General features: G+C 34.8%; 1 protein-coding gene across 1 annotated transcript in view; it reads right to left on the reverse strand.

Moving 5' to 3' along the window:
• Window positions 1-13,640, reverse strand: part of LOC145776078 (uncharacterized) — a 39,331-nt gene that overhangs the window by 1,869 nt on the left and 23,822 nt on the right. Inside the window, exons 36-54 of the mRNA XM_082587482.1 lie at window positions 13,436-13,606; window positions 12,347-12,544; window positions 12,061-12,231; window positions 10,938-11,135; window positions 10,652-10,822; window positions 9,537-9,734; window positions 9,251-9,421; window positions 8,154-8,351; window positions 7,869-8,039; window positions 6,778-6,975; window positions 6,492-6,662; window positions 5,403-5,600; window positions 5,117-5,287; window positions 3,993-4,190; window positions 3,707-3,877; window positions 2,583-2,780; window positions 2,297-2,467; window positions 1,182-1,379; window positions 896-1,066 (exon numbers count right to left, since the gene is read on the reverse strand). Coding sequence (XP_082443608.1) covers window positions 896-1,066; window positions 1,182-1,379; window positions 2,297-2,467; window positions 2,583-2,780; window positions 3,707-3,877; window positions 3,993-4,190; window positions 5,117-5,287; window positions 5,403-5,600; window positions 6,492-6,662; window positions 6,778-6,975; window positions 7,869-8,039; window positions 8,154-8,351; window positions 9,251-9,421; window positions 9,537-9,734; window positions 10,652-10,822; window positions 10,938-11,135; window positions 12,061-12,231; window positions 12,347-12,544; window positions 13,436-13,606 — 3,492 coding nt within the window. The remainder of the gene's footprint in view (window positions 1-895; window positions 1,067-1,181; window positions 1,380-2,296; window positions 2,468-2,582; window positions 2,781-3,706; window positions 3,878-3,992; window positions 4,191-5,116; window positions 5,288-5,402; window positions 5,601-6,491; window positions 6,663-6,777; window positions 6,976-7,868; window positions 8,040-8,153; window positions 8,352-9,250; window positions 9,422-9,536; window positions 9,735-10,651; window positions 10,823-10,937; window positions 11,136-12,060; window positions 12,232-12,346; window positions 12,545-13,435; window positions 13,607-13,640) is intronic.

The following is a 13,640-nucleotide window of genomic DNA, read 5'->3' on the forward strand; positions in this document are numbered from 1 at the left end:
AAAAGATTACTATTGTGTTAATAAACAAGTAAAAACAAAACTAGAAGATGTGGTTTCAAGTGCATTTTTATATTTCAAAAAAAAATCTAGATTACGTTTCTAGAAAAAATAACTTTCAATTGACCAAATATTTTACACACCAGCGAGAATATCACTATTAACCGGTTAAGTGCGTAATTAATATTTTGCAACTCGCGTTACTACGTGAGTATTCAATTCGGCAACTCCCAGTTTTTTTTGTGACATTATTACTTTGGAGATTCCCCAGTCCACAGAGCAGTGGAGATATTGTTCATAACATTTGTTTAATTTTGTCATTTTGACTATTATTGGACTATTGTTTTCTGATGTAATCGCATGATCACTGTATTAATTCTTTAGGACTACAAATATTATTATTGGAAACAATGTTTCTTGGGTTCTTCACACGCTGTACTTGTGCTGTCCAGATAAAGTCAAAAGATCATGAATTGAAATTATATGCGCCATGAAAGACTGCATTACCACAACAAAAATTCCTATTGTTGCGTTGTGCTCAATGAAAGCGACTGGCTCAAACGACAATTGTCACCATGTGCACTAATCAGGTTAATGATATGTCTACTTTTAGTAAAAAATCGTTTTGTTATTTTGATGTGACTAGGCAGGCAACTTTTATTTTTAAAAGTGTAAAAATATATATTCTTCTGTAACGAGTTTGTTATCGAATCTTTGCTTATGCTTGGTGATTGATTTTTATTAAAAGAGGAAAAACATGAACGCCAATGCTTGCTTATTTACTCAAACATGATGTGATCAGTTGATCTGATCAAAGATATTGTTAAGATAAATGTTTCGTCTTTTTACAACATGTTTGAATTGTTTGGTTTTATTTAAGCAAACAAAAATAAACTACTTGTACCACCACATTCTTGACAATTGCCCCATCGTCCTGCTGCATATTGCTTTTCATAGGAACACCATGGAGTCACTCCGTGATCCACAGTTGTGCATCGGTTGTATGAGCTTCCTTCGTAAGTGAATGGGAAGTGACATGGCTCGAGTCCATTTCCGCAAATGTGATTACCTAAATAAGTACTCAACAATACTACAAGTTCTGAATAGTTCATTATTTTGGATTGATATGCAGCAAAGCTTGTTTTTACAAACGAATGCTCAACAAAAAATGTCAATATACTCACGATTGTAACATATCGGAGGTGCAGCAGACCATGTTCCGCCTTTCTGGCATGTTACAGTCAATTGGTCTGAAGTTTGATCTGCCATTATGTACAAGTCTGATGCGCAAGTGTACTTCAATTTCTCGCGAACACCCAGCGTTGGGCTTGTTGTCGATGAGACTATGTTGGAATCAAGGTTTGGTACAAGACAATGGACACCTAAATAAAATATTACTATTGTGTTAATAAACAAGTAAAAACAAAACTAGAAGATGTGGTTTCAAGTGCATTTTTATATTTTAACCAAATCTAGATTGTTCTTGACAAGCTATTCTGTACCTTTCTATAAAAAATAACTTTCAATTGACCAACCATTTTACACACCATAGGGATAATATCACTTTTAACCGGTTAAGTGCGTAATTAATATTTTGCAACTCGCGTTACTACGTGAGTATTCAATTCGGCAACTCCCAGTCTTTTTTTAGGCATTATTACTTTGGAGATTCCCCAGTCCACAGAGCAGTGGAGATATTGTTCATAACGTTTGTTTAATTTTGTCATTTTGACTATTATTGGACTATTGTTTTTCGATGTAATCGCATGATCACTGTATTAATTATTTAGGACTACAAATATTATTATTGGAAACAACGTTTCTTGGTTTCTTCACACGCTGTACTTGTGCTGTCCAGATAAAGTCAAAAGATCATGAATTGAAATTAAATGCGCCATGAAAGACTGCATTACCACAACGAAAATTACTATTGTTGCGTTGTGCTGCTCAGTGAAAGCGACTGGCTCGAACGACAAATGTGCAATTAACAGGTTAATGATATGTCTACTTTTAGTAAAAAATCGTTTTGTTATTTTGATGTGACTAGGCAGGCAACTTTTATTTTTAAAAGTGTAAAAATATATATTCTTCTGTAATGAGTTTGTTATCGAATCTTTGCTTATGCTTGGTGATTGATTTTTTTTAAAGGAGGCAAAACATGAACGCCAACACTTGCTTTTCCACTCAAACATGATGTGATCAGTTGATCTGATGAAGGATATTGTCAAGCTAAATGTTTCGTCTTTTTACAACATGTTTGAATTGTTTAGTTTTATTTAAACAAACAAAAATAAACTACTTGTACCACCACATTCTTGACAATTGCCCCATCGTCCTGCTGCATATTCCTTTTCATGGGAACACCATGGAGTCACTCCGTGATCCACAGTTGTGCATCGGTTGTATGAGATTGCTTCGTAAGTGAATGGGAAGTGACATGGCTCGAGTCCATTTCCGCAAATGTGATTACCTAAATAAGTACTTAACATTACTACAAGTTCTGAATAGTTCATTATTTTGGATTGATATGCAGCAAAGCTTGTTTTTACAAACGAATGCTCAACAAAAAATGTCAATATACTCACGATTGTAACATATCGGAGGTGCAGCAGACCATGTTCCGTCATTCTGGCATGTTACAGTCAATTGGTCTGAAGTTTGATCTGCCATTATGTACAAGTCTGATGCGCAAGTGTACTGCAATTTCTCGCCAACACCCAGCGTTGGGCTTGTTGTCGATGAGACTATGTTGGAATCAAGGTTTGGTACAAGACAATGGACATCTAAATAAAAGATTACTATTGTGTTAATAAACAAGTAAAAATAAAACTAGAAGATGTGGTTTTAAGTGCATTTTTATATTTCAAAAAAAATCTAGATTGTTCTTGACAAGCTACTGTACGTTTCTAGAAAAAATAACTTTCAATTGACCAACCATTTTACACACCATAGGGATAATATCACTATTAGCCGGTTAAGTGCGTAATTAATATTTTGCAACTCGCGTTACTACGTGAGTATTCAATTCGGCAACTCCCAGTTATTTTTTTGTGGCTTTATTACTTTGGAGAGTGTTGGAAAGTCCACAGTCCACAGAGCAGTGGAGATATTGTTCATAACATTTGTTTAATTTTGTCATTTTGACTATTATTGGACTATTGTTTTCCGATGTAATCGCATGATCACTGTATTAATTCTTTAGGACTACAAATATTATTATTGGAAACAACGGTTCTTGGTTTCTTCACACGCTGTACTTGTGCTGTCCAGACAAAGTCAAAAGATCATGAATTGAAATTAAATGCGCCATGAAAGACTGCATTACCACAACGAAAATTACTATTGTTGCGTTGTGCTCAATAAAAGCGACTGGCTCGAACGACAAATGCGCAATTAACAGGTTAATGATATGTCTACTTTTAGTAAAAAATCGTTTTGTTATTTTGATGTGACTAGTCAGGCAACTTTTATTTTTAAAAGTGTAAAAATATATATTCTTCTGTAATGAGTTTGTTATCGAATCTTTGCTTATGCTTGGTGATTGATTTTTTTTTAAAGAAGTCAAAACATGAACGCCAATACTTGCTTTTCCACTCAAACATGATGTGATCAGTTGATCTGATCAAAGATATTGTCAAGCTAAATGTTTCGTCTTTTTACAACATGTTTGAATTGTTTAGTTTTATTTAAGCAAACAAAAATAAACTACTTGTACCACCACATTCTTGACAATTGCCCCATCGTCCTGCTGCATATTCCTTTTCATAGGAACACCATGGAATCACTCCGTGATCCACAGTTGTGCATCGGTTGTATGAGATTCCTTCGTAAGTGAATGGGAAGTGACATGGCTCGAGCCCATTTCCGCAAATGTGATTACCTAAATAAGTACTCAACATTACTAAAAGTTCTGAATAGTTCATTATTTTGGATTGATATGCAGCAAAGCTTGTTTTTACAAACGAATGCTCAACAAAAAATGTCAATATACTCACGATTGTAACATATCGGAGGTGCAGCAGACCATGTTCCGTCATTCTGGCATGTTACAGTCAATTGGTCTGAAGTTTGATCTGCCATTATGTACAAGTCTGATGCGCAAGTGTACTGCAATTTCTCGCCAACACCCAGCGTTGGGCTTGTTGTCGATGAGACTATGTTGGAATCAAGGTTTGGTACAAGACAATGGACATCTAAATAAAAGATTACTATTGTGTTAATAAACAAGTAAAAATAAAACTAGAAGATGTGGTTTTAAGTGCATTTTTATATTTCAAAAAAAATCTAGATTGTTCTTGACAAGCTACTGTAAGTTTCTAGAAAAAATAACTTTCAATTGACCAACCATTTTACACACCATAGGGATAATATCACTATTAGCCGGTTAAGTGCGTAATTAATATTTTGCAACTCGCGTTACTACGTGAGTATTCAATTCGGCAACTCCCAGTTATTTTTTTGTGGCTTTATTACTTTGGAGAGTGTTGGAAAGTCCACAGTCCACAGAGCAGTGGAGATATTGTTCATAACATTTGTTTAATTTTTTCATTTTGACTATTATTGGACTATTGTTTTCCGATGTAATCGCATGATCACTGTATTAATTCTTTAGGACTACAAATATTATTATTGGAAACAACGTTTCTTGGTTTCTTCACACGCTGTACTTGTGCTGTCCAGACAAAGTCAAAAGATCATGAATTGAAATTAAATGCGCCATGAAAGACTGCATTACCACAACGAAAATTACTATTGTTGCGTTGTGCTCAATAAAAGCGACTGGCTCGAACGACAAATGCGCAATTAACAGGTTAATGATATGTCTACTTTTAGTAAAAAATCGTTTTGTTATTTTGATGTGACTAGTCAGGCAACTTTTATTTTTAAAAGTGTAAAAATATATATTCTTCTGTAATGAGTTTGTTATCGAATCTTTGCTTATGCTTGGTGATTGATTTTTTTTTAAAGAAGTCAAAACATGAACGCCAACACTTGCTTTTCCACTCAAACATGATGTGATCAGTTGATCTGATCAAAGATATTGTCAAGCTAAATGTTTCGTCTTTTTACAACATGTTTGAATTGTTTAGTTTTATTTAAGCAAACAAAAATAAACTACTTGTACCACCACATTCTTGACAATTGCCCCATCGTCCTGCTGCATATTCCTTTTCATAGGAACACCATGGAGTCACTCCGTGATCCACAGTTGTGCATCGGTTGTATGAGATTCCTTCGTAAGTGAATGGGAAGTGACATGGCTCGAGCCCATTTCCGCAAATGTGATTACCTAAATAAGTACTCAACATTACTAAAAGTTCTGAATAGTTCATTATTTTGGATTGATATGCAGCAAAGCTTGTTTTTACAAACGAATGCTCAACAAAAAATGTCAATATACTCACGATTGTAACATATCGGAGGTGCAGCAGACCATGTTCCGTCATTCTGGCATGTTACAGTCAATTGGTCTGAAGTTTGATCTGCCATTATGTACAAGTCTGATGCGCAAGTGTACTTCAATTTTTCGCCAACACCCAGCGTTGGGCTTGTTGTCGATGAGACTATGTTGGAATCAAGGTTTGGTGCAAGACAATGGATACCTAAATAAAAGATTACTATTGTGTTAATAAACAAGTAAAAACAAAACTAGAAGATGTGGTTTCAAGTGCATTTTTATATTTCAAAAAGAAATCTAGATTACGTTTCTATAAAAAATAACTTTCAATTGACCAAACATTTTACACACCAGCGAGAATATCACTATTAACCGGTTAAGTGCGTAATTAATATTTTGCAACTCGCGTTACTGTGAGTATTCAATTCGGCAACTCCCAGTTTTTTTGTGGCATTATTACTTTGGAGATTCTCCAGTCCACAGAGCAGTGGAGATATTGTTCATAACATTTGTTTAATTTTGTCATTTTGACTATTATTGGACTATTGTTTTCTGATGTAATCGCATGATCACTGTATTAATTCTTTAGGACTACAAATATTATTATTGGAAACAATGTTTCTTGGTTTTTTCACACGCTGTACTTGCGCTGTCCAGATAAAGTCAAAAGATCATGAATTGAAATTAAATGCGCCATGAAAGACTGCATTACCACAACGAAAATTACTATTGTTGCGTTGTGCTCAATGAAAGCGACTGGCTCGAACGACAAATGCGCAATTAACAGGTTAATGATATGTCTACTTTTAGTAAAAAATCGTTTTGTTATTTTGGTGTGACAAGGCAGGCAACTTTTATTTTTAAAAGTGTAAAAATATATATTCTTCTGTAATGAGTTTGTTATCGAATCTTTGCTTATGCTTGGTGATTGATTTTTTTTTAAAGAAGTCAAAACATGAACGCCAACACTTGCTTTTCCACTCAAACATGATGTGATCAGTTGATTTGATCAAAGATATTGTCAAGCTAAATGTTTCGTCTTTTTACAACATGTTTGAATTGTTTAGTTTTATTTAAGCAAACAAAAATAAACTACCTGTACCACTACATTCTTGACAATTGCCCCATCGTCCTGCTGCATATTCCTTTTCATAGGAACACCATGGAGTCACTCCGTGATCCACAGTTGTGCATCGGTTGTATGAGATTCCTCCGTACGTGAATGGGAAGTGACATGGCTCGAGTCCATTTCCGCAAATGTGATTACCTAAATAAATACTCAACAGTACTAAAAGTTCTGAATAGTTCATTATTTTGGATTGATATGCAGCAAAGCTTGTTTTTACAAACGAATGCTCAACAAAAAATGTCAATATACTCACGATTGTAACATATCGGAGGTGCAGCAGACCATGTTCCGTCATTCTGGCATGTTACAGTCAATTGGTCTGAAGTTTGATCTGCCATTATGTACAAGTCTGATGCGCAAGTGTACTTCAATTTTTCGCCAACACCCAGCGTTGGGCTTGTTGTCGATGAGACTATGTTGGAATCAAGGTTTGGTGCAAGACAATGGATACCTAAATAAAAGATTACTATTGTGTTAATAAACAAGTAAAAACAAAACTAGAAGATGTGGTTTCAAGTGCATTTTTATATTTCAAAAAGAAATCTAGATTACGTTTCTATAAAAAATAACTTTCAATTGACCAAACATTTTACACACCATAGCGAGAATATCACTATTAACCGGTTAAGTGCGTAATTAATATTTTGCAACTCGCGTTACTGTGAGTATTCAATTCGGCAACTCCCAGTTTTTTTGTGGCATTATTACTTTGGAGATTCTCCAGTCCACAGAGCAGTGGAGATATTGTTCATAACATTTGTTTAATTTTGTCATTTTGACTATTATTGGACTATTGTTTTCTGATGTTATCGCATGATCACTGTATTAATTCTTTAGGACTACAAATATTATTATTGGAAACAATGTTTCTTGGTTTTTTCACACGCTGTACTTGCGCTGTCCAGATAAAGTCAAAAGATCATGAATTGAAATTAAATGCGCCATGAAAGACTGCATTACCACAACGAAGATTACTATTGTTGCGTTGTGCTCAATGAAAGTGACTGGCTCGAACGACAAATGCGCAATTAACAGGTTAATGATATGTCTACTTTTAGTAAAAAATCGTTTTGTTATTTTGGTGTGACTAGGCAGGCAACTTTTATTTTTAAAAGTGTAAATATATATATTCTTCTGTAATGAGTTTGTTATCGAATCTTTGCTTATGCTTGGTGATTGATTTTTTTTTAATAAAGGCAAAACATGAACGCCAACACTTGCTTTTCCACTCAAACATGATGTGAACAGTTGATCTGATCAAGGATATTGTCAAGCTAAATGTTTCGTCTTTTTACAACATGTTTGAATTGTTTAGTTTTATTTAAGCAAACAAAAATAAACTACCTGTACCACTACATTCTTGACAATTGCCCCATCGTCCTGCTGCATATTCCTTTTCATAGGAACACCATGGAGTCACTCCGTGATCCACAGTTGTGCATCGGTTGTATGAGATTCCTCCGTAAGTGAATGGGAAGTGACATGGCTCGAGTCCATTTCCGCAAATGTGATTACCTAAATAAGTACTCAACATTACTACAAGTTCTGAATAGTTCATTATTTTGGGTTAATATGAAGCAAAGCTTGTTTTTACAAACGAATGCTCAACAAAAATGTCAATATACTCACGATTGTAACATATCGGAGGTGCAGCAGACCATGTTCCGTCATTCTGGCATGTTACAGTCAATTGGTCTGAAGTTTGATCTGCCATTATGTACAAGTCTGATGCGCAAGTGTACTTCAATTTCTCGCCAACACCCAGCGTTGGGCTTGTTGTCGATGAGACTATGTTGGAATCAAGGTTTGGTACAAGACAATGGACACCTAAATAAAAGATTACTATTGTGTTAATAAACAAGTAAAAACAAAACTAGAAGATGTGGTTTCAAGTGCATTTTTATATTTCAAAAAAAAATCTAGATTACGTTTCTAGAAAAAATAACTTTCAATTGACCAAACATTTTACACACCAGCGAGAATATCACTATTAACCGGTTAAGTGCGTAATTAATATTTTGCAACTCGCGTTACTGTGAGTATTCAATTCGGCAACTCCCAGTTTTTTTTGTGACATTATTACTTTGGAGATTCCCCAGTCCACAGAGCAGTGGAGATATTGTTCATAACATTTGTTTAATTTTGTCATTTTGACTATTATTGGACTATTGTTTTCTGATGTAATCGCATGATCACTGTATTAATTCTTTAGGACTACAAATATTATTATTGGAAACAATGTTTCTTGGGTTCTTCACACGCTGTACTTGTGCTGTCCAGATAAAGTCAAAAGATCATGAATTGAAATTATATGCGCCATGAAAGACTGCATTACCACAACAAAAATTACTATTGTTGCGTTGTGCTCAATGAAAGCGACTGGCTCAAACGACAATTGTCACCATGTGCACTAATCAGGTTAATGATATGTCTACTTTTAGTAAAAAATCGTTTTGTTATTTTGATGTGACTAGGCAGGCAACTTTTATTTTTAAAAGTGTAGAAATATATATTCTTCTGTAATGAGTTTGTTATCGAATCTTTGCTTATGCTTGGTGATTGATTTTTATTAAAAGAGGAAAAACATGAACGCCAATGCTTGCTTATTTACTCAAACATGATGTGATCAGTTGATCTGATCAAAGATATTGTTAAGATAAATGTTTCGTCTTTTTACAACATGTTTGAATTGTTTGGTTTTATTTAAGCAAACAAAAATAAACTACCTGTACCACCACATTCTTGACAATTGCCCCATCGTCCTGCTGCATATTGCTTTTCATAGGAACACCATGGAGTCACTCCGTGATCCACAGTTGTGCATCGGTTGTATGAGATTCCTTCGTAAGTGAATGGGAAGTGACATGGCTCGAGTCCATTTCCGCAAATGTGATTACCTAAATAAGTACTCAACAATACTACAAGTTCTGAATAGTTCATTATTTTGGATTGATATGCAGCAAAGCTTGTTTTTACAAACGAATGCTCAACAAAAAATGTCAATATACTCACGATTGTAACATATCGGAGGTGCAGCAGACCATGTTCCGCCTTTCTGGCATGTTACAGTCAATTGGTCTGAAGTTTGATCTGCCATTATGTACAAGTCTGATGCGCAAGTGTACTTCAATTTCTCGCGAACACCCAGCGTTGGGCTTGTTGTCGATGAGACTATGTTGGAATCAAGGTTTGGTACAAGACAATGGACACCTAAATAAAAGATTACTATTGTGTTAATAAACAAGTAAAAACAAAACTAGAAGATGTGGTTTCAAGTGCATTTTTATATTTTAACCAAATCTAGATTGTTCTTGACAAGCTATTCTGTACCTTTCTATAAAAAATAACTTTCAATTGACCAACCATTTTACACACCATAGGGATAATATCACTTTTAACCGGTTAAGTGCGTAATTAATATTTTGCAACTCGCGTTACTACGTGAGTATTCAATTCGGCAACTCCCAGTCTTTTTTTAGGCATTATTACTTTGGAGATTCCCCAGTCCACAGAGCAGTGGAGATATTGTTCATAACGTTTGTTTAATTTTGTCATTTTGACTATTATTGGACTATTGTTTTTCGATGTAATCGCATGATCACTGTATTAATTATTTAGGACTACAAATATTATTATTGGAAACAACGTTTCTTGGTTTCTTCACACGCTGTACTTGTGCTGTCCAGATAAAGTCAAAAGATCATGAATTGAAATTAAATGCGCCATGAAAGACTGCATTACCACAACGAAAATTACTATTGTTGCGTTGTGCTGCTCAGTGAAAGCGACTGGCTCGAACGACAAATGTGCAATTAACAGGTTAATGATATGTCTACTTTTAGTAAAAAATCGTTTTGTTATTTTGATGTGACTAGGCAGGCAACTTTTATTTTTAAAAGTGTAAAAATATATATTCTTCTGTAATGAGTTTGTTATCGAATCTTTGCTTATGCTTGGTGATTGATTTTTTTTAAAGGAGGCTAAACATGAACGCCAACACTTGCTTTTCCACTCAAACATGATGTGATCAGTTGATCTGATCAAGGATATTGTCAAGCTAAATGTTTCGTCTTTTTACAACATGTTTGAATTGTTTAGTTTTATTTAAACAAACAAAAATAAACTACTTGTACCACCACATTCTTGACAATTGCCCCATCGTCCTGCTGCATATTCCTTTTCATGGGAACACCATGGAGTCACTCCGTGATCCACAGTTGTGCATCGGTTGTATGAGATTCCTTCGTACGTGAATGGGAAGTGACATGGCTCGAGTCCATTTCCGCAAATGTGATTACCTAAATAAGTACTCAACATTACTACAAGTTCTGAATAGTTCATTATTTTGGATTGATATGCAGCAAAGCTTGTTTTTACAAACGAATGCTCTACAAAAAATGTCAATATACTCACGATTGTAACATATCGGAGGTGCAGCAGACCATGTTCCGTCATTCTGGCATGTTACCGTCAATTGGTCTGAAGTTTGATCTGCCATTATGTACAAGTCTGATGCGCAAGTGTACTGCAATTTCTCGCCAACACCCAGCGTTGGGCTTGTTGTCGATGAGACTATGTTGGAATCAAGGTTTGGTACAAGACAATGGACATCTAAATAAAAGATTACTATTGTGTTAATAAACAAGTAAAAACAAAACTAGAAGATGTGGTTTTAAGTGCATTTTATATTTCAAAAAAAATCTAGATTGTTCTTGACAAGCTACTGTACGTTTCTAGAAAAAATAACTTTCAATTGACCAACCATTTTACACACCATAGGGATAATATCACTATTAGCCGGTTAAGTGCGTAATTAATATTTTGCAACTCGCGTTACTACGTGAGTATTCAATTCGGCAACTCCCAGTTATTTTTTTGTGGCTTTATTACTTTGGAGAGTGTTGGAAAGTCCACAGTCCACAGAGCAGTGGATATATTGTTCATAACATTTGTTTAATTTTGTCATTTTGACTATTATTGGACTATTGTTTTCCGGTGTAATCGCATGATCACTGTATTAATTCTTTAGGACTACAAATATTTTTATTGGAAACAACGGTTCTTGGTTTCTTCACACGCTGTACTTGTGCTGTCCAGACAAAGTCAAAAGATCATGAATTGAAATTAAATGCGCCATGAAAGACTGCATTACCACAACGAAAATTACTATTGTTGCGTTGTGCTCAATAAAAGCGACTGGCTCGAACGACAAATGCGCAATTAACAGGTTAATGATATGTCTACTTTTAGTAAAAAATCGTTTTGTTATTTTGATGTGACTAGGCAGGCAACTTTTATTTTTAAAAGTGTAAAAATATATATTCTTCTGTAATGAGTTTGTTATCGAATCTTTGCTTATGCTTGGTGATTGATTTTTTTTTAAAGAAGTCAAAACATGAACGCCAACACTTGCTTTTCCACTCAAACATGATGTGATCAGTTGATCTGATCAAAGATATTGTCAAGCTAAATGTTTCGTCTTTTTACAACATGTTTGAATTGTTTAGTTTTATTTAAGCAAACAAAAATAAACCACTTGTACCACCACATTCTTGACAATTGCCCCATCGTCCTGCTGCATATTCCTTTTCATAGGAACACCATGGAGTCACTCCGTGATCCACAGTTGTGCATCGGTTGTATGAGATTCCTTCGTAAGTGAATGGGAAGTGACATGGCTCGAGCCCATTTCCGCAAATGTGATTACCTAAATAAGTACTCAACATTACTAAAAGTTCTGAATAGTTCATTATTTTGGATTGATATGCAGCAAAGCTTGTTTTTACAAACGAATGCTCAACAAAAAATGTCAATATACTCACGATTGTAACATATCGGAGGTGCAGCAGACCATGTTCCGTCATTCTGGCATGTTACAGTCAATTGGTCTGAAGTTTGATCTGCCATTATGTACAAGTCTGATGCGCAAGTGTACTTCAATTTTTCGCCAACACCCAGCGTTGGGCTTGTTGTCGATGAGACTATGTTGGAATCAAGGTTTGGTGCAAGACAATGGATACCTAAATAAAAGATTACTATTGTGTTAATAAACAAGTAAAAACAAAACTAGAAGATGTGGTTTCAAGTGCATTTTTATATTTCAAAAAGAAATCTAGATTACGTTTCTATAAAAAATAACTTTCAATTGACCAAACATTTTACACACCAGCGAGAATATCACTATTAACCGGTTAAGTGCGTAATTAATATTTTGCAACTCGCGTTACTGTGAGTATTCAATTCGGCAACTCCCAGTTTTTTTGTGGCATTATTACTTTGGAGATTCTCCAGTCCACAGAGCAGTGGAGATATTGTTCATAACATTTGTTTAATTTTGTCATTTTGACTATTATTGGACTATTGTTTTCTGATGTAATCGCATGATCACTGTATTAATTCTTTAGGACTACAAATATTATTATTGGAAACAATGTTTCTTGGTTTTTTCACACGCTGTACTTGCGCTGTCCAGATAAAGTCAAAAGATCATGAATTGAAATTAAATGCGCCATGAAAGACTGCATTACCACAACGAAAATTACTATTGTTGCGTTGTGCTCAATGAAAGCGACTGGCTCGAACGACAAATGCGCAATTAACAGGTTAATGATATGTCTACTTTTAGTAAAAAATCGTTTTGTTATTTTGGTGTGACAAGGCAGGCAACTTTTATTTTTAAAAGTGTAAAAATATATATTCTTCTGTAATGAGTTTGTTATCGAATCTTTGCTTATGCTTGGTGATTGATTTTTTTTTAAAGAAGTCAAAACATGAACGCCAACACTTGCTTTTCCACTCAAACATGATGTGATCAGTTGATTTGATCAAAGATATTGTCAAGCTAAATGTTTCGTCTTTTTACAACATGTTTGAATTGTTTAGTTTTATTTAAGCAAACAAAAATAAACTACCTGTACCACTACATTCTTGACAATTGCCCCATCGTCCTGCTGCATATTCCTTTTCATAGGAACACCATGGAGTCACTCCGTGATCCACAGTTGTGCATCGGTTGTATGAGATTCCTCCGTACGTGAATGGGAAGTGACATGGCTCGAGTCCATTTCCGCAAATGTGATTACCTAAATAAATACTCAACATTACTAAAAGTTCTGA

Source organism: Aplidium turbinatum, chromosome 8 (genome assembly GCF_918807975.1).
Source record: "Aplidium turbinatum chromosome 8, kaAplTurb1.1, whole genome shotgun sequence".
Classification (NCBI taxonomy): domain Eukaryota; kingdom Metazoa; phylum Chordata; class Ascidiacea; order Aplousobranchia; family Polyclinidae; genus Aplidium; species Aplidium turbinatum.